This window comes from Vidua chalybeata, chromosome 13 (genome assembly GCF_026979565.1).
Source record: "Vidua chalybeata isolate OUT-0048 chromosome 13, bVidCha1 merged haplotype, whole genome shotgun sequence".
In the NCBI taxonomy this organism is placed as follows: Eukaryota; Metazoa; Chordata; class Aves; order Passeriformes; family Viduidae; genus Vidua; species Vidua chalybeata.
In genome coordinates, this window is record NC_071542.1 from 20,677,819 (window position 1) to 20,696,303 (window position 18,485).

General features: G+C 65.3%; 3 protein-coding genes across 4 annotated transcripts; all 3 read right to left on the reverse strand.

Annotated features, from left to right (window-relative positions):
• Positions 1 to 13: 13 nt before the first annotated feature.
• UNC45A (unc-45 myosin chaperone A) lies at positions 14 to 6,300 on the reverse strand. The gene is made up of 20 exons (XM_053954622.1): positions 6,240 to 6,300; positions 5,780 to 5,938; positions 5,396 to 5,432; positions 5,125 to 5,300; positions 4,933 to 5,025; positions 4,547 to 4,714; positions 4,182 to 4,350; positions 3,773 to 3,943; positions 3,498 to 3,669; positions 3,054 to 3,354; positions 2,816 to 2,910; positions 2,560 to 2,701; positions 2,254 to 2,394; positions 1,960 to 2,087; positions 1,712 to 1,778; positions 1,411 to 1,524; positions 1,199 to 1,314; positions 990 to 1,107; positions 751 to 906; positions 14 to 566 (listed from the first exon to the last, which is right to left on the reverse strand). Exons 1-20 carry the CDS (start codon positions 6,249 to 6,251, stop codon positions 306 to 308), a joined length of 2,796 nt encoding a protein of 931 aa, XP_053810597.1. The 5' UTR covers positions 6,252 to 6,300; the 3' UTR covers positions 14 to 305.
• A 761-nt stretch (positions 6,301 to 7,061) lies between these two features.
• On the reverse strand, positions 7,062 to 8,451 carry LOC128794790 (protein shisa-like-1). Its single transcript, XM_053954995.1, has 3 exons — positions 8,385 to 8,451; positions 7,485 to 7,698; positions 7,062 to 7,281 (listed from the first exon to the last, which is right to left on the reverse strand). The coding sequence occupies exons 1-3, from the start codon at positions 8,449 to 8,451 to the stop codon at positions 7,062 to 7,064; spliced, it is 501 nt and encodes a 166-aa protein (XP_053810970.1).
• A 918-nt stretch (positions 8,452 to 9,369) lies between these two features.
• On the reverse strand, positions 9,370 to 17,460 carry MAN2A2 (mannosidase alpha class 2A member 2). Of its 2 annotated transcripts, XM_053954925.1 has the most exons (23): positions 17,234 to 17,460; positions 16,799 to 17,053; positions 16,554 to 16,698; positions 16,290 to 16,461; positions 15,605 to 15,732; positions 15,303 to 15,476; positions 14,817 to 15,003; positions 14,562 to 14,739; positions 14,217 to 14,419; positions 13,765 to 13,947; positions 13,456 to 13,570; positions 13,217 to 13,284; positions 12,886 to 13,051; positions 12,407 to 12,643; positions 12,188 to 12,310; positions 11,982 to 12,096; positions 11,758 to 11,891; positions 11,511 to 11,652; positions 11,199 to 11,332; positions 10,839 to 10,916; positions 10,362 to 10,556; positions 10,166 to 10,276; positions 9,370 to 10,015 (listed from the first exon to the last, which is right to left on the reverse strand). In XM_053954925.1, exons 1-23 carry the CDS (start codon positions 17,363 to 17,365, stop codon positions 9,863 to 9,865), a joined length of 3,528 nt encoding a protein of 1,175 aa, XP_053810900.1. In that variant the 5' UTR covers positions 17,366 to 17,460; the 3' UTR covers positions 9,370 to 9,862. The 2 variants fall into 2 exon arrangements, with proteins under 2 accessions (XP_053810900.1, XP_053810899.1); XM_053954924.1 differs by lacking the exon at positions 10,839 to 10,916.
• Positions 17,461 to 18,485: the final 1,025 nt, after the last annotated feature.

Consider the following 18,485-nt stretch of genomic DNA (forward strand, 5'->3'; position numbering starts at 1 on the left):
ACAGAGGCCGGGCCGTGGTCCAAGAGTAGCTTTAGTGTTCCCGGGTGGGCTGGCTCCGCCGCGCCGCTCCCGCCCCGGGTCGGCCCTCCCGGCTAAGGCAGACGGTGGCAAAGGCGGCGGCAAGCCCTATCCTCCCCTCGCCCCGGGACATCGGGCGGGCGCCGCCGGGGGCAGCGTGGCCCCAGCCCCGGGCAGTGCTGAGCCAGCTCTGCGTGCAGCCAGACCCTCCAGGGCCGGCCTGAGAGCAGCGTGTGAGCACCGGCCTCGGCAGCGTGTGCAGCAAGTGCGGGAGAGCCCCGGGGCTCTCAGGCGTGGCCAGGGTTGGGCTTGATGAGGCCGTAAGCCACTGCGTGTGCCAGGCTCTCCTGGGCCGCCTGGGCCACCCGCGGCTTGTCCTTGTCCTTGGCAAGCACAGAGAGGATCTCCAGCATCTCGCTGGCGATGAGCTGCTCGGCCACCTCCCGAGCAGCTGCCATCATGTTCATCACCACCACGGCGCCACGGTGCTGCAGCTCCACACTGGGACTCAGCAGCAGGGCCTGCAGGATCTCCAGCCAGTGCACCGTCTGCAGGGGAGCGGGGCCAACATCATCACGGACCCCAAGAGAAGGGTCCCAGCTCCCCCCCTGCAGCCCCATCTCAGAGTCGGGCCCAAGTCACGACAAGTTGCCCCGTCTTCTGGGGCCAGAGCTCCAGCCCACCGCAGGGAGGGAATATGGGACACAGGGTGCTGTGTTAGGGTGCACTCACCACCTGGGGAATCCGCTTGCAGATGGGGGGATGCAGGGTAGTCAGCATGGCCAGGGTCCCCGAGGCTGCCCGCCGCAGCTTCTCATCCTCCTCCCCACTGTACAGGACCATCAGCTTCAGCCGGTCGCTGCCCTCAGCCAGGAACATCTCCTGCACCTGCACAGGGGAAAGAGGAGGGATCAGAGGGGGTGTGGTAGTCCAGCAGCCCAGCACAGACCCCAGCCCATCCCGGCCTTCACCTCCTTGCTCATGGCCATGTTGCACATGCACTCGGTAGCGGCCAGGCGGATCAGCTCGTGCTCCTCAAACATGTACCCCTCAATCATGGGCACAGCCCGCTCTTTCAGGATCTTCTGCCTGGGAGGCAAGCGGGCAGTGAGCACTCCCTGCCCAGGGCAGCCCGCCAGGCCCAAGGGGACAGCCAGCCGCCCTCTTCCCCCGTCCCTACCGCAGCCTCTCGCTGATGCCAGCCAGGTTGGTCAAGGCCATCAGCCCCTCAAAGTTCTCCAGGCCCGTGCGCTGCAGGTGCAGGAGGCTGACCAGGGGCCGCACCACCTCATAGATCTGTGGAGACACAACGCATGGGACTGAGTCGATGCCTGCTGCTGCTCCCACCCGAGCCCCTGCCTGGCAGACCCAACCCCCAGCCCCAGCACTCACCCGCTCCCCAGGGAATACCATCTCCGGGTTGGAGGTGATGGTGATCTTTGCTAGGGCCTGCGCTGCCTTGGTCTGCCCCACCTCAGTGCCCTCCAGGGACAGTGGGATCAGAGCCTGGGGGCAGAAACAGCAGCTCGTCCTGCAGCCAAGGCCACAGCACCCAGGGCAGCCACAGCTTTCCCCACCCTCATGTCCAAGGGAGCCAGTGCAGCCCTGCTAAACCGCAGAGCCCCAGCTCCCCCGAGCCCCAGCACCCCTGGAGCAGTGCAGGGCAGAAGCACAGCGGGGTCCATACTCTCACCTTGCCTCCTCCCTGAGCAACCACACCACCCCGGTCTTCTGCCTCCTCCACCAGTGCCAGGAACACTCTAGGGACCAAGTGGGACTTGCTGCAGCACTTTGATAGTCACAGTGGGCCCAGGCTGCACCAGACTCCTGGACATCCCCCCTGCTGTCCGGGAGCTGGCCTTCACCTCAGGCACATAAGTTCACCAACAGGATGCCAGCAGCCTGGGAGCCCAGCTCCCTCCTGTCCCCGGCAGGCCGCACCTGGAGATCAGCTCCCGGCAGGAGCTGGTGAGCGCTGGATTCTCGCTCTTCACCATGCAGGCCAGTGCCGACACCACTCCAGCCACCAGCAGCTTCCGCACCCGCCGCTTCACAAACTCTGGCTTGTCCTGTCCCACAGGCAGGGTCACACTTGGCTCAGGAGCACCAGCACCTGGTGAGGTGCCCGACCCCACCCCCGTGGGCCTCAAGGACACCGTGTCCACACCTGGGACCCCAGGCTGTGTCCCACCCACCCACCCACTCTCCTCCTAAGCACAGCCATGCCCTGCTCACCTTGGGGTGCTGCTCCGGGATGTGCTGCTTGGCATACTTGGCCAGCTCCAGCATCTGCGGGTCCGGCTCCTCGTGGTCATAGCTATTGGTGCAGTTCACCAGCGTGGAGGCAACAGCATAGAGCACATTCCTGTCCTCTGACTGTGGCGACAGTGGGCACCTGTCACCCTCACAGCAGGAAGGAGCAGCCAGGACTGCAGCCCACCCAGCTTCTCCCACACATCCCCCCCAGAGCGTGAGCCCCACACCTGCTCCAGCACATTTCCCTGGTGCCAGGGTGCCCATCCCACAGCTCTTGGTATGCACCTTGGCCAGTTGGAACATGGCCTGCATTGCTGCCTTGTCCTCCACAAACTCCTCCTTGACATCTGCATCGAAGGTGAGGTAGGCCAGGCCCTCGACAGCCCAGCGCCGCGTGCCCACGTCGATCGCCTCGTTGCAGAGCCACCTGGAGAGTGGTCCCTGAGCCTGGCTGTGGGGGCTGTGGACAGCCCAGCTGCAGGGAGCCCAGCTGTGGGGCACCTCGCCCACCTGCCACCCCCCCACGCCTGGCCCCGCTCACTTGCGGCACTGCTTGGCCAGCTTCATGGTGGATCCCTCGGCAAACTGCTTCATGCTGAAGTCCGTGCCTCCCGCAGATCCCAGCTTGCAGAGCCCCTGCAGGCAGGAACAGAAGTGTGGGAGCAGGAATGGATGTAGGACGTGCCTCCTGCAGCCACAGCAGTGGGGAGCAGCGCTGTGAGTGGCGGTCCCGCACCCACAGCCCACCCTAGGGCTCAGCCCTGTCCCACCGTGCTCACCACCAGGGCACGGATGCGGATGCTGTCCCTCTCGCTGTGCTTGTAGATCTCCTTGAGCAGGTTGACGCCGTTGGCCGTGATGAAGGAGGCGCGCTTGGCCTTGTCGGCCGCGTGGATCAGCGCCTCCACCGCGACCAGCTGGTGGGCCTCGCAGACAGAGGCGCAGAGGGACAGCACACTGTCCATGATCCCCTCCAGCTCCAGCACCCTGTTCCCTGCATCTGAGGGACCCTGCAGCAGGCACGACACTGTCTGAATGGCCCGCAGCTTTCCCGGCAGCTCGCGCCCCTCGAACCAGCTCCTTCAGGGAAAGACCAGCAGAAAGGGTCAGGATGATCCACCTGCTTCTTCCTGCCCCACCTGCCCCCACAGCACTGAGGGTGACAGGTGCTGCCAGGCTGCAGGTGACAAAACCCCCGTCACTCCCGGGACACCCTGGCTCACCTCACATAGTCCTCACACAGACGGTGGAAGTTTTCCCTCTCGGCATCACACTTCAGGTCCTCATACAGTTTGCTCAGCAGAACAGAGGTGCTCATCCGGCTGTTCTCTGTCACAGGCAGGCTGCCCAAGCTGCCGCACACTGTGCTGCCCACCTCTAGGATTTTTTTCAGGCCTGGGAAAGGTCAGACAGCCCAGTGAGGGGCACAATGGCATGTGCAGACCTGGGGCAGAGGAGCATGACGCCCCAGCAGGACGTGTCTGGCCATTCCACTCACCCTGATCAATCACCCAGAGGCTCAGGCTGTTGTTGGTCTCCTTTGGTGACTTCCTGGGCACCACCTTGATGAGCAGGTTGAGGGCGTTGTCACGGCCATGTGCTGAGGCCCCTTCCAGCACTAGCAGCTCCAGGAGGTGCTGGATCAGCAATTTCAGGTTCCTGGAGGAATCTTCCAAAAAAGACAGTGCCCAGCAGTCAGCACCCTGGGCACGGCCTCACCCCCACTGTGGCACAGCTGGCAGAGATGCTGCCATGACCAGGGGCTTCTGCCTCCTGTTAACCCTGGATCAGAGCCCAGCTTTGCTGCAGGGAGCAGTGACAGGGCAGCAGCAAAAAACCCCGCGGCACCTCTGCACCCACCTGGGGCTCTCCCTGTACAACAGCCAGCCAGGGCAGCCCGCACTCACCCAGCACCACTGCATCCTCCTTCCCGCGGAAGTCTTTCTGCAGCCCCTCCTTCAGGGAGTCGAACATCACGTGCAGCAGGTTGCAGGCAGCCAGGGACACCTCCTCGTGCTCCACGCCCAACACCGCCGCAAGACGGGGTGCCCCCAGTTCTGCCAAGATGGCCGTGGTCTGCAGGTACAAGCACACCTGTCTGCTGGAGGCCTTGGGGAAGCCTTGCTGTTTTTCCCAGCCCCTTATCAGGATGGTTTCCTCTCACAAGTTCAGGCCTGGCAGGTAACAGCTCAGAGCTCCCCTGCCTGACACTCTGCAGCCTCCCCAGCATGGCTTTCCCCTGGGCCCAGCCGTGGGGTGTGGTGGGACCTACACGAGAGCGGTGGCCGGAGCACAGTCCCACCAGCGTGCGCAGGGCTGCCAGCATCAGGTCAGCCTTGGCCGTGTCCAGCAGCTGCATCAGCAGCCGCACACCGTCACTCTGGAAGATCTTCTCTGCTCCAGCCTCTTCTCGTGCCAGCACGATCAAGTTCTGCGCAGCCTGGGGAAGGAGAGTTCTGTCTGGGTCACAGCAGCACACTGCACAAGGAACTTCTAGCAGCTGCAGGCTGCCCTCCAGCCCTGTCTTGGGGAGCATTCTGTGGGGGGCAAGCCCGGCCTGCCCAGGCAGCACCACTCAGCACCACCGGCCCAGGGGCAACAACCCTCCCCTCCTCTCCTCCCAGCCACAGCACTGCGCCCCGCTCCCCGAGCTCAGACTTTCTGCTTCTTGTCCGCATCCTTTTCTTCAAGATCCAGCAAGATCTGGAACATCTGCTCTACTTTGGAGTCCGTGCAGGACATGGCCTTCATCTGCAACAGAGCAGAACGAGTGGCTCAGCACTCCTCGCCACCTTCTCCTGCCCCCCACAGCCACAGCGGGCCGGCAGCCCCCACTGCCCCCGTGCTGACCTTCTCGTGCATGCTGCTGCCCAGGGCACGCAGGGCCTCCTGGAAGGCCTTGTTCCTGGGCTCCAGGCTGACGCAGCGCTGCAGGTCCCTGACGGCCTGGTCCAGGCGGCCCAGCTGCTGCAGCGCCTGGCTGCGGCGGAACAGCGCCTTCACATCCCGGCCGTCAGCCTCGATGGCTGCGCACAAGGGGTCAGCGGCAGAGCCCGGGGCCTGCCCCAGCCCGCCCCCACGGGCAGCTCAGGGGCTGGACCCCCAGCCCCACCGACACTACCTTTAGTCGCGTCAGCCTCCGCCTTGGTGTAATCCTCCTGTGGAGAGACGGGAGAGCAGAATGCCTGAGCAAAGCTGGCACAAGCCCCACGCAGCCTACACCCCTAACTTTGGGGACAGGATGGGATCAGCGTCACTGGAGACAGTGAGCCAGCACAGTGGGACACCCTGTCTTTCCTCAGAGGGTGTCCAGGGAGCCCTACGGCCCCCGGTGCTTTCCAGGCACTTCTGGTCTCCTCAAACCCCTAAAGTTCCTCGTGTTCACCCCCTGCCCCAGACAAAGATTCCCTGCAAGAGATCAGAGACACTGTGACTGCTTGAGAACAGCCCCAGCCAGCCGGGCGGGTTCCAGCATGCCGGAGGGACGCGCCCGCCCGGCGCTCACCAGCTTCAGGTAACACGCGGCCCGGTTGCGGTGCAGCACGGCGCGCTCCGACGCGGCGTCGCTCAGGCTCAAGGCCTCCGTGTAGGCAGCGAGGGCGGCTCCGTGATCCCCCGCCTGGAACAGCGCGTTACCCCGCGCCCGAAGCTGCTCCGCCGTCACCTGCCGAGGGGCACCGACTGGGACACAGCCCTGGCCCCGCACGGACCCGGGACAGGGACCCCCGGGACAGGGACTCCCGGGACAGGGACTCCCGGGACAGGGACTCCCGGGACAGGGACCCCAGGGACAGGGACCCCAGGGACAGGGACCCCGGGACAGAGACCCCAGGGACAGGGACCCCCGGGACAGGGACTCCCGGGACAGGGACTCCCGGGACAGGGACCCCAGGGACAGGGACCCCCGGGACAGGGGCCCCCGGGACAGGGACCCGCCCGGCCTGGTCCCGCCCGGCTCTGCTCACCGGCTCCTCCATCGCGCCGCACCCGTGACGTCACCGCCGAGCGCCGGGGGAACCCGGCCGCTACCGCCCCTGTCACGTGACGGGGCGCGGCCGGAGGCGGGCGGGGCCGAGCCTGCAGCGCCGCCCCGCGGCCCGGCGGTGCCAGCACCGGCCGGCGGCAGCGTGCTGTGCGTCCCCGCGTGTCCCCGGTACAGCCCTGCCCCGGTACAGCCCTGCCCCGGTACAGCCCTGCCCCGGCACGCTGCACCGTACAGCCCTGCCCCGGTACAGCCCTGCCCCGGTACAGCCCTGCCCCGGCACGCTGCACCGTACAGCCCTGCCCCGGTACAGCCCTGCCCCGGCACGCTGCACCGTACAGCCCTGCCCCGGTACAGCCCTGCCCCGGTACAGCCCTGCCCCGGCACGCTGCACCGTACAGCTCTGCCCCGGTACAGCCCTGCCCCGGCACGCTGCACCGTACAGCCCTGCCCCGGTACAGCCCTGCCCCGGCACGCTGCACCGTACAGCTCTGCCCCGGTACAGCCCTGCCCCGGCACGCTGCACCGTACAGCCCTGCCCCGGTACAGCCCTGCCCCGGTACAGCCCTGCCCCGGCACGCTGCACCCCGGACAGCGCCTGTCCCCCGTACAGCCCCTGCACTTAGCCCCGGAGAGCGAGTGTCCCCCCCGTCCTACGCCCCCATGCTGCACCCTGAGGTGCGAGTGCTCCCCCCGTACACCCCCCCGTGCTGCACCCCGGGATGAGAGTGACCCCCCCCAATGTGTACACCCCTGGGTGCCAGCCCTCCCTGTGCACACCCCCTGCCCTGCCCGTGGCCGCCCCTCAGCAGCCCTGGCTGGGGCGCGTCACTCTGGGGGCACGGTGGGAAGGCCGGGTGCCGGCCGGGTGCCCCCTCGGGGTTCCACGGGGCACCCGACAGGCACAGGGCAGCAGGCGGCTGAGGCGGCACCGTCGGGTCCAGTAGAAGTGGCAGAGGTCGATGGCCATAAGCAGCAGCACAAGGAGCCCGTAGAGCGCCACGAAAGGCAGGGCCAGCGGGTTCCTGCGGGGTGGGGCACTTCAGGAGGGGGCAGCCGTGACCCTCCCATGGCGCAATGGTACTGAGGAGGACCACCCGGGGCCCCCTGAGGGCGTCAAAGGATGCCACAGCCCCTGCCCCAGCGACCAGGAGGAGCCCCCGGGGGTGTGCCAGGAGCCCCAAGGCCCCCCCTCCTCAGCAGCACAGCCACTTGCAGCCCTGCTCACCGGAGTAGACCAGGGCTAGCCAGGCTGGAGAGGTTCACTCCAGTGAGGGCTTCCAGGGCCAGCTGAGAGCAGCAGGACTTGAGCGTGTCCAGGCTGGGCTGGCAGCAGTAGCGGTGGCCAGGGGGGTCGGTCAGCCGCGGGCAGTAGAAGCCGGGGTGGGAGCGGCCATCAGGGCCCACGTAGCCCTCGCAGAGGTGCAGGTTCTGCACCAAGACTGCAGCGGGGAGCAGGCAGGGCATTGGAGAGGGCAGGGAGCAAGTACCCACTGCGGGGACCACGGGAACTGTGCAGTGCCTGTAGGACAGGCTGCCAGCTCCAGCGACGTGGTCTTTGCCGTGATGCAGCAGAGCAGGGCCCTCCCGGTGCCGGCAGGGCTGGGCTGGCCTGGGCTCAGGGCTCACCAGTCCCAGGGAGCCTGGCTAACGTGGCACAGGGTGCCCGGCTCGGCCCGCACAGTGGGCTGCACCCCACGGGCAGCAGTGGCGGAGCAGAGCTCCCCTGGCGCTGCCTTCTGGTGCCGCGGCGCTGTGTATGCCGTGACCTCCGCTGCTCACCAAGGCCTCGGCAAGGGCAAACGTGGGCAAGGGCGGTGATGGCGGCAGAGAGGAGGGGAAAGCGCCCAGGACATCAGGTCAGCCCCCAGCCCCCGTGCTGAACCCCCTCCCTGTGTCCCCCGTGGGGACAGCACTTAGACACCACAGATGTGCTGCAGTGGGAGTAACCCCAGCACCACACCTGGGCCACCATCCCCAGTATGGACCACCACCTCTCACTGCAGACCACTGCCTCCCAGCACAGACCCCCCAACCTCCGTTCTGGGTGTCGGGGAGCAACCCCCAAGGGACAAGGCCGCATCAGGGATGGGTTCAGGGAATAGAAGGGGCAGGAATGGGGCTGTACCTGTCCCAAGGATGCTGGGGAACAGAGCAGCAGTAATGAGCAGCTGGAGCAGGTGCCTGTCCAGCATCTTCCCGGCCAGCCCTGGGCAGAGGCAGTTCTGCCTCCAGCGGAGGCAGAAACCACAGCCCCTCCTGCTCCCGCCTCCATCGCAGCCTCCTCCAAGAGCCGCTCAGAGCCATTAGAGCCTCCTGCACTCACTCTGTCCACAGGGACCGGGCTGGGGGCGGGAGCATCAGTAATGAGCTTCTGGGGCCAGCAGTAGGACAGCAGGCTCCTTTCCCAGCGGGATGCAAGGCACCAGCTGCTCCGTCCAGGGCCCCAGGTGGGCACATGGGCCCATCCTGGGAGTCCCTGAAAGGGTGCTGGACAAGCCAGGGCACAAGGCAAGTGCTGTGAGGTGCTGAGCTTCCAGGGGCCAAACCCATGGGATGTGGATGTGCTGGGGGCTGTGCAGGAATCGTGGAATCGCAGAATCGTTTAGGTTGGAAAAGACCTCTAAGCTCATCCAGCCCAGCCCAACCAAGCCAGAGCTGAGGTGGTTCCCCACCTCACCCAGTCCTTCCCAATGCCCTCCCTGCTGGCACCCGTTGGGAGTAAGGAGCCCCAAGGGGCCAGGAAGTATGGCCTGTGGTTCCCACAGCAACCAGGAGGATGCTCTGGTGACAGGGTGTAATTAGCCACTGCAGCCCCAGCAGAGCAGACCCAGGCTCACTCTGAAAAGGAGCTAAAGGCTCTGGGTTTGAGGGAGGCACTCCCATGCTTCACCCAGGCATTGCTGTCCACACAAGGAACTGACTCCCATCCCCCTGGCTCCTGCCCAGCACCAGGCACTACCTGCCTCCAAGCACAGCTGGGCCTGGCCATGCCACCAGCCTCTCACAGGTGCCTGGCCAGATCTTCAAGCTGGCCTCCGCCTGCCTCAGAGGCCCTGTCTCCCCACAGCACACCATTTCCACTCCCCTGAGTGAGAGCCACAAACCACACATACACTGAAACACAGCCTTGTGTTTCCTATGAGCTCCAGGAGAGGTCAGTCCCAAGTCCACAGCACTTCCTCAGGCAGCTGCCCAACACCACCAGTGCTCCTGGCCTCCCCTTGCTGCCCCACCACGCAGGGGGAGCCTTGCAGGAGCCCCTGCCCGAGCCATCAGGGTGGCCACCCTCCTGGGCAGCCTGCCTGTGACAGGGCAGCAGTGTCTGTCCCATCAGCAGCAGCAGAGCCCAGCCTGCAGCCCTCCCCAGCCACGCTCGGCCCATCCGGCACCGCGTCCAGCAACGCCTGGTCCAGCCCTGCCACAGCAGTCAGTCCAAAATCCATCTGAGAACATGGAACTAATAAACTAGAAAGTGGCAGCAGCAGCCTGTGCCAGTCTGGCTGCTCCTGCCCGTGCCTGTCACAGTACTGCTGGCCCCACTCCACTGCTGCACTGGTGCTGCTCCTGTGCTGTCCAGCCACTCCACTCCTCTCCTGCTTGACACTACCCCAGGCGGATGCGGAACGTGGCGATTTCCATGGGGTCCAGATGGATGTTGGTGCTGTTGGAGGCTGTGCCCAGCGGGTACATCAGTGTCAATGAGGTGGGCTGCAGGGAGCCCAGCTCCAACCCCTGGAACAGGCCTCCCAGAGCTAGCTGGGGAGAGAGGAGGAAGCGAGGAGGCCCAGGTGAGACTGTGATGCCTGGGGCAGCACTGTGCCCAGGACAGCCTGACACGTGCCATGACTGCCATGCCGAGGTCCCAGCCCAGCTCTGACCCAGCGGAGGTAGGGCAGCCTGGCCTACCTTGCCCTGGCTGGTGGTGCAGTTGAAGCCCAGGTTCTTGGCCTCCAGGCTGCAGTCAAAGCCTTTGCGGTGCAGGATCAGCGCTGCCTCAGCTGATGGGAGCGAGTCATCCTGCAGGGAGCTGGAGTGTCAGGCACAACACTGGGGACAGCAGGGGCAAGACCCCCACCAGAGTCCCACCTGGGCCCTAGCTCACCTCTGCCTGCAGCATCCGCAGGTTGAGGATGTGGAAGTCGCAGGGAAGGGTGGTGGCAAGGGGCACAAAGGAGCGCAGGGTTGGCAGGGCTGGCTTCTCCAGTGCCACTGGCATGACCAAGGGCTCAGCATTCTGGTGCACGGAGGTGATGTGGCTCAGCAGGGAGGGGAAGCTGATGGGGCGCTCGTCCTGCACCTGCCAAGCAGCACATGGGTCAAGTGTGGGCCCAGAAAACCAGGCAGAGCCTGGGCAAGGCCCAAAGAACCTCCATTCCAGCAGCGCCTTGAGACCAGGCACCTGCCAGCACAGTGCACACAGAGCTGCCCCTGCCCAGGCAGGTCCCCCCGCCCCAGCACCCAAACAGGACCCCAGCTAGCTGATGGTCAGGCTACAGACCTGCTACAAGCCTGGCTAGACTAGTGGCTAGCAGCTAGTGCACAAGACAGGGAGAGACAGCAGGGCCAGGCTGGCCATTACCTCAGGGCTGCCAGTCCTGGTGCCAGGGAAGCTCAAGGCTTTAAACATGGAGACCAGTTTGGAAAAGAAGCCGGAGCTCTGGATGGGTGGCACAGCACACGCATAGAGGGCAGCGAGGGGATTGGACAAGAACACTGTGATTATGAGGGCAATGTGGCTCCACAGGGACAGACCTCACTGCACATCTTGCTCTCCCCATGCCCCCTGCTCCAGGCCCATCCCTGCCCAGTGCCAGCACAAGGGGACAAGAGGGGACAGGACACTGCATCCCATCATGTGTAGCTTTCTGCAAATGCCTCCACCCTGCTCCATCCCAAGGCAGGGTTGGGCTCTCCCGTCCTGCCGCCTCACAGCCAGCACCTTGTTGGCAGTGCTGCGGCGCTCCAGGAGGAGCCGGAACCGGTTGCAGGTACGCTTGTTGTCCTTCAGCCCCTGGCCCAGGCCACGGTTGTCGTCCTGCATGAGGCGCCGGTCCAGGATCACCTCCAGCTGGCCTGTGGAGAGCAAGTCCCTGCAGCCCAGGCTTTACCAGGCACCAGCCACACCCCACAGCACAGAGCTCCCGCTGACAGCAAGACCAGGGCACCCTGCCCAGCCTGCGGCACCCTCCTTCCCTTGGGGAGGACAGCCCTAGCTCCACAGCAGGTCCCCAAGGCACAGGCCCCAGCTCACCGCTGTGGAGGCTGGAGACCCCCAGGGCCTGGGCTGTGAGCAGTGTCAGGCGGCTCCGCATGTCCTGGATGTAGGCCATGGCAGGCATCGGGTAGAAGTTGGCCTGCAGCGGCAGCTTCCGCTGGTACCTGCGGGGCTGGATCTGCCAAGAGACAGATCAGTGACCAGAGGTGGATCCCACAGTGCCTGGAGACAGAGCACTGTCCCCCTGTGGGCAGCTGCTGTCCCTCCCCAGCCTGCTGCACACCTGGAAACCATTGAGGTCCGTGAAGAAGGTGTCATCACTCTCAATGTCAGTGCTAAAGCGCAGGGCCAGCTCCTTGTTGATGTGGTCACGGATGTCTACCAGGCAGGACACATCCAGGGACAGGCCCTCCACCCCTGTGGGTAGGCAGTGAGAGGCTGAGCCCCAGGGGCAGCATGGCCCAGTTTCCTGGGCCAGCGACACCTGGCACAGCCTCAAGATCTCACCTGGCACGTTGTACAGCCGCACCACGGTCTGGACATGCTGGTAGTAGCTGGCAACCTCTGAGAAGAGGGGTCCCTCCATCACCCGCACCACTGGGGGGTCCTTGGGAGTGTAGGGCTGGGGAGAGGGATAGCTGTGCTGACGCTGCTGCCTGAGGACGGTCCTACAGGCACAGCTGTCAGCTGGCTTCCACGGGTGGACCCTGTACCTTGGCCTCGCCATCAGGCAGGAAGAGATAGGCCCCACTTTTGTCCTTGGAGGTCTTGGTGCCATAGACGAGAAATTCGCTGTTCACCCTGTGCCCCTGCTCCTCCCCAGCTAGGCGCAGGCTCTGCAGGGGTGTGCCAGCACAGCAGTAAGCCCGTGAAGCAGTGGGATGTACCTGTCCCCTCCTCCACCCCACGCCCTGTCAGAGCCCTGCACTCACCTGCAGCAGGCCCGTGCGCCCCAAGAAGCAGGCCTGCAGGTGCTGGTTCTCCAGGCAGAAGTCATCATCAGCAGCTGGGAAGACGTGCAGGGGCACAGCCTCGGGCTTGTGCATGGGCATGTCCCAGCCATGCAGGTACAGGCGTGTGGAGGACCTCGGCGTGGCGTGGCCGTCCAAGGACTTGTGCAGCTGCAGCACGCGCAGCCCCAGTGCAGGCAGGCGGGCCAGAACAGACACCTGCAGGCAGCATGGGGACCTGAGCCAGCCCCCGTGTCTAGAGAATGACTGGGGGCCAGTGGGGCAAAGGCCCTGCTCAGCACTGTGGGGCCTCTGCTGAGGAGGGACATGCATGGGGACCTGGGGGTTGGACAGCTGTGGGATCTTGTGTTGTGGGGCAGGGACAGAGCAGGGCTGCCGGTGTGTCATGGCAGTGTGCGGGATGGGAGGCTGGCACAGATGGGCTGTGGGGCACCCCATACCTGGTAGACATTGGGCACCACATCAGTGGCAGAGTTCCATATTGCGCTGAGCTGGGAGGGCAGGGGCTGCCCCTCCTCGGAGAGCACACGCACGTGCGGGGAGTCCACCAGCACTGGCACCACGCTCAGGCGCTCCTGCTCCAGCGGGTTGAATACCACCAGGAACCTGTGGAGAGTAACACAGGGATGGCATCCCAGCCTCACAGCATCCCAGATGTCCCATGCCCCACACTACCTACAGATCCACTGCACCTACCCACAGCTTCACAGGTACTCCCTCACTGCCTCCCCACAGTCCCATAAGTCCCCAGAGCAAGGCAGGAGGCCCTACCGAGGTGAGGTGCCCAGTTTGACCACTGTCCTCTCTGGGAGAGAGTCCTGGCTGGAGCGTGTCTCATCCTGGGGAGGAGTAGTAAAGAGTTGGGGTGTGCCCAACAGCCCTGCCAGTTGGGCCCAAGGACATGGGCACAATCTGGGGCCCTCTTCCTGGCCTCTGCAGTATGGAGTTGCTCCCGGGGGCATGGGGACAGTGTGCCAGAGTGCAGGGAGCCAGGGGCTGGTGCTGCTCACCATGCCAAGGAACGGTGCAGCCGGGTCGTGGCGGTAGGTGTCCTTGTCCCCCAGCACAAGGTAGTGCGCAGCATTGATGATGACACGCTTGAGGTTGGTGAGGGAGTGGAGCAGCCTAGGCAGAGGCAGAGTGAGTCACCTGGGACCATCAGCCCCATCTGCTCCAGGACTGCCCCGACACCCCCTACATCCCCCCATGAGAGGGAGGATCTCCCCACAGCATCCCCACACCTAGCCATTCTCCCGGCCCTGAGCCCACCAGCCCCACTCTGAGACAGGCTCTGAGGGCGCCCTGGCCCCCACACGCACCGGACTCCGTAGTCCACGGCCACAGCCTCCTTGGCAGTGCCGGCGATGGCATCATGGTGCTGGAAGAGGCCCAGATTGCGGCGGGCGTTGGTCAGCAGGGCGTAGTCAGAGAGCGGGTACCTGCCATCGGCACTGGCACGGCGGGCGTGGGCGAGTGCCAGGCTGTACAGGATCTCTGCCCCCCTGCACAGGGACAGAGCCACTGAGTGTCGCTACCCTGGTGTACAATACCGGGGGGCTAGCCTGGGAAGGGGGTGGCAAAGGCACACTCTGCCTGGGGACTGGGCGAGGGCTTGGCACTGTGTGCACCAGACCAGTGTGTTGGCAGTTGGTGCAGACTGGGGGCTGTCAAGCTCCCAGACACTGCCTGGCCAACCCTCACCCGTGCCCCCCGCACACCTCCTGTCCCTGTCACACTGTCCTGCCCCACGGACCAGCCCGCTGCCCCTCACCGGAGGTGGGCCTCCAGCACCCGGTCCATGCTCTTGTAGAACGGCCGGGAGGTGTAGTATCCTGTCCAGTAGTGATCCTCCCGGTCCGCATAGGAGAAGAAATCCCCAGTCAGAACTGGGAACCCGGGTGGCCTCATCCCCGGCACGATGCCCACTCTCTTGTACAGGGCATCAAAGTAGTCAGAGAGCGTGCCAAACTGTGCCTGCAAGACAGTATGTGCAGCCCTGAGCCGGGGCTCCTGCAGTGGGGGCTCTTATCACCCCTCACAGGACTGCCCACCCCTCCAACTGTGCTCTGCCATGGCCTCCTGCTGCCCCCAGCTCCACAGAGCTCTTCACACATACCTGGACGTGGAGGTCAGGCCGAGAGTTGAGAAAGTCAAAGATGCGCTGGTAGTTGAGGAACTGGGCGTCCCACTCCTGTGGCTTGTCATAGCGGAAGTCATCTCCCAGGGGCACCAGCAGCACCTTGCTGCGGTACAGCTTGGACTTCTTGCGGTACTGGTCCAGCAGCAGCTGGGCTCTGTGTGGGGGCCAGGGCATGAGGCTGGCCCCTGATGGCCCACAAGGCTGGGAGTCGCGTGCCCCTGCCACACTCACCGCTCTGCCACGTTTGCATCAGTGATGGCGCGGGGAGGCACCTTCCAGGGGCAGTTGATCCGGCCTCCAGGCAAGCGCTTGAAGTCAAACTGGCAGCAGATCTTGGGGTCCGGGCCACAGGTGTGAGGCACATCATAGCTGTAGAAGGGCATCATGTGGCAGAAGATGTCGGTGCTCGTGTCTGGATCTGTGGGACCAAGGACAGGTGAGCACCAGCAATGGCTCTGCCTTGCCTGTCCCTGAGCAGGGGGGGGCAAAGACAGTAGTCCAACAGAGCAGATCTCGGAGCTCAGAGGGCACAGCAGCCTCCCCCAGTGTGTTGCTGGACTTGGGGGCAGGTGGAAAGTCACCCTGAGGCTGTCTCACAGGGCAGAGACATCGCCTCCCAGCTTGGCTCATCTGCACAGAAAAGCAGCTGGTAGCCATTCTCTGCTGCCACCTGCCCCACAGGGCCCCCTCTGCAGTCCCCTCTCGGCAGCCCCTCACCCCACGTCTGTCTCCACATGAACTCCAGGTTCTGGGTGGCAGCAAAGTGCTTCTTGATGGCATAGTGCACGCGCTGGATGAGCATGCCCGTCAGGTTGGAGCGCTTCAGCAGGTAGGGCATGGTGGAGCTGTACCCGAAGGGGTCTACGGCCCAGCCCGACCGCGGCGTCACACCTGGGGGCACAGAGACCCGTCAGCCCCATGCTGGGCCAGCAGCACCTCCCGTGAGGAGGGTCCTGTCAGGACCCAGAGGCCTGCAGCACGTTAGGCAGGCCCCCAGCCACCAACTGCCCGGCTCTCACCGATGTTCTTCTCCAGCCACTGGTGCCCCTCGATCAGCTGGTCAATCATGGCGAAGTAGTGGGAATTAGCCTCATCAGGCATCACCCAGCCGCCCGTCACCATCTCCAGCTGCCCATTGCCCACCAGCCTGTCAGGGGGACACCCAAGATGTGACCAGAGCCCTGCATGAGACACGTGTCCATTGCAGAGTCCCCCTGCCCTGAGCCACCTACAGTCTACCTGCAGCCCCCACAGCCACCACTGCCGTTCCCCCCTTGTCATGCTGTCCCCACGCAGAGAGTCATCCCTCCACAGCCCAATGCCAACCACAGCCCATTCCCCCTCTGTCCCCAGTGCTCTCAGGGTAAGGGGCAGACAAGGGGGCCCTGCCTCACCACACAATCCTGCTCTCCAGGTCTCCCACCCTTCCATGGATGCCCTGGGCCTTGCACACAAGTTCGCCAGCCCAATCAGCACAGGGAGGGGCCCAGGGCAAGATCTGTCTTTCCCACCTCTCACTCCACAAGGAAGTGGCTCTGACATCTGATGGCACTGGGAGGCTGCTGGCAGTTTGAGGGCACCCCACGCTGAGCAGTGCAGGGCCCATGGCAGCCTTCTGGTCCCTAGAGCCATTCCCTTGCACACCCTCTGCTCTCAGCCTACCTGGGAGCTAGGTGGGCAATGGGGCCAGGTGAGCAGCCCTACCTGCGCACAGCAGCCCGCTTCTGGGCACTGATGTTGTCCCACCACTTGGAAAAGAAGGAGATCTCAGACCAGATGAAGCGCCGGCGTGGGTCCTCCTGCATCTTCAGCACCATGCTGTTGAGGATGTGCTGCGTCTGGTCGTAGTAGTACTTGTCGAAAGTCTTGATCCAGCCTGGCAGCACAGGTGGGGGTCACTGTGGGGGGCCCAGGCTTCCCTGCCAGCACTGCACAGTAGCAGGAGATGGGCCAATCCCTGCTTCTCACCTGGGTCATTGTGGGAGTGTGGCACCACAAACACCTGTAGAGGCTCTGTGTCCCATTCGTTGGGCTCGTAGGTGATGTCGAAGCCCTGCTTCCAGACACCACCATCCTGGTTGTCAAACGGCAGCAGGGAGTACACAGCCAGCATCTGTGGTAGGAGACAGTGCTGAGAGACCCCTGAAAGAGCCTGGACTCCATGGATGCCCAGGTATGCACCCGTCACGCTAGCAGAGCCACCAGACCCTCACCTGCAGGTCTGGGCTCTGTCCTTTGCCCCCTAGAGCAAACTGGCAGTCTTGCGGGGACACAGAGAGGAAACTTGGGCGACTCTCAGGGGGGAGCACCCAGGAGACATTCAGGGGGTGTTGGGGCAATGCCGGCTGCCCCTCTGCATGGGCTGTCAGCTCCAGCACTGAGTCCTTAATGTGGCTGATGATCTCATGGTTCTCCTCCAGCAGCTGCTCCAGCTGCTCGATCCGGTTCTGCAGCACCGAGATCTGGCTCTGGGGGCACAGAGGGCACAGCGAGGGACAGGAGGTCACCCACAGCTGTGGGGAGCCAGCCTTGGCCCTGGTACCTTAATGCCCAGAGGCCAGGGCTAGCTCCCCATGAATTTCCCTGGCTGATGTCTCCGTTTGCCATCCCAGGACCACTCTCACTCACCCCAGACCCTCCAAACTTACCCTGGGGAAGTTGCCCCCACTCTGGTGTCGTGCAGGGTCATGCTGTACCCGGTCCAGCATCAAGTAGAGGGAGAAGACGGCCACGCAGAAGATGGCAGCTCCACACACTGTCACCCGCTTCTTCAGCTTCATCCCGAAGGGATGCAGGGACTCACCTGCGCCGGGCCTGCGGGGGGAGCCAGGTCGGACAGCGCAGCCCCTCACCGCGGCCTCCTGCCTCCTCCTCCAAGAGCCCTCACCGCGTCCTACTTGGCTTAATCCGCTGCTGGGTATTTATATCCGCTGATGGGGCCGGGGCCGGAGAGGCCGCCGGGGCCGGAGAGGCCGCCGGGGCCGGAGAGGCCGCCGGGGCCGGAGAGGCCGCCGGGGCCGGAGAGGCCGCCGGGGCCGGAGAGGCCGCCGGGGCCGGAGAGGCCGCGCAGCCCCGCAGAGCCGGGCAGCGCCCGGGCCCGCCGCGCTGAGGCCCCGCGGTGACGGCCCGGGCCGGAGAGCACCGGCCAGCAGCGACGGAGACACCGCCGCACCCCGTCCGTACCGCGGGCGGCTCCGCAGCGCGGCTCAAGCCCTCACAGCGCTCAGGCCGCGATGGGCCAGGCCAGGCCCCGCCCCGCGCTCCGCCCGCCGGGCCGGGCCCGCGGGGCGGCACCGGGCCGGGCCGGGCAGCACCGGGCCCGCGGGGCGGCACCGGGCCGGGCAGCACCGGGCCCGCGGGGCGGCACCGGGCCGGGCCGGGCAGCACCGGGCCCGCGGGGCGGCACCGGGCCGGGCAGCACCGGGCCCGCGGGGGCGGCACCGGGCCGGGCCGGGCAGCACCGGGCCCGCGGGGCGGCACCGGGCCGGCCGGGGCACGGCGCTGCGGGAGCCCCGCACGCCCCGCCGCGGCTGCAGCCACCTCCAGCCCCGCAGCCGAGTCGAGATGCCGCTGGCCTCCCGGTGTGCCCCATCCCCGTGCCCCATCCCGGTGTGCCCTATCCCGGTGTGCCCCATCCCCGTGTGCCCCATCCCCGTGCCCCATCCGTGTGTCCCACCCCAGTACCCTGTCCCAGGGTCCCGTTCCAGCCCTCTGTCCCAGTGCCTTGTCTCAGTACTCCCCATGCCACTTTCCTGTCTAAGTGTGCCCCATTCTGGTACTTCTTTTTGGTACCCCATGCTGGTGCACCGCCCGCCCTGTCACAGTGACCTGTCCTGGTGCATCATTACAGTGCCATTCCCAGTGCCAGTCCCAGTGTCATGTCCCAGGGCCGTTCCCAGT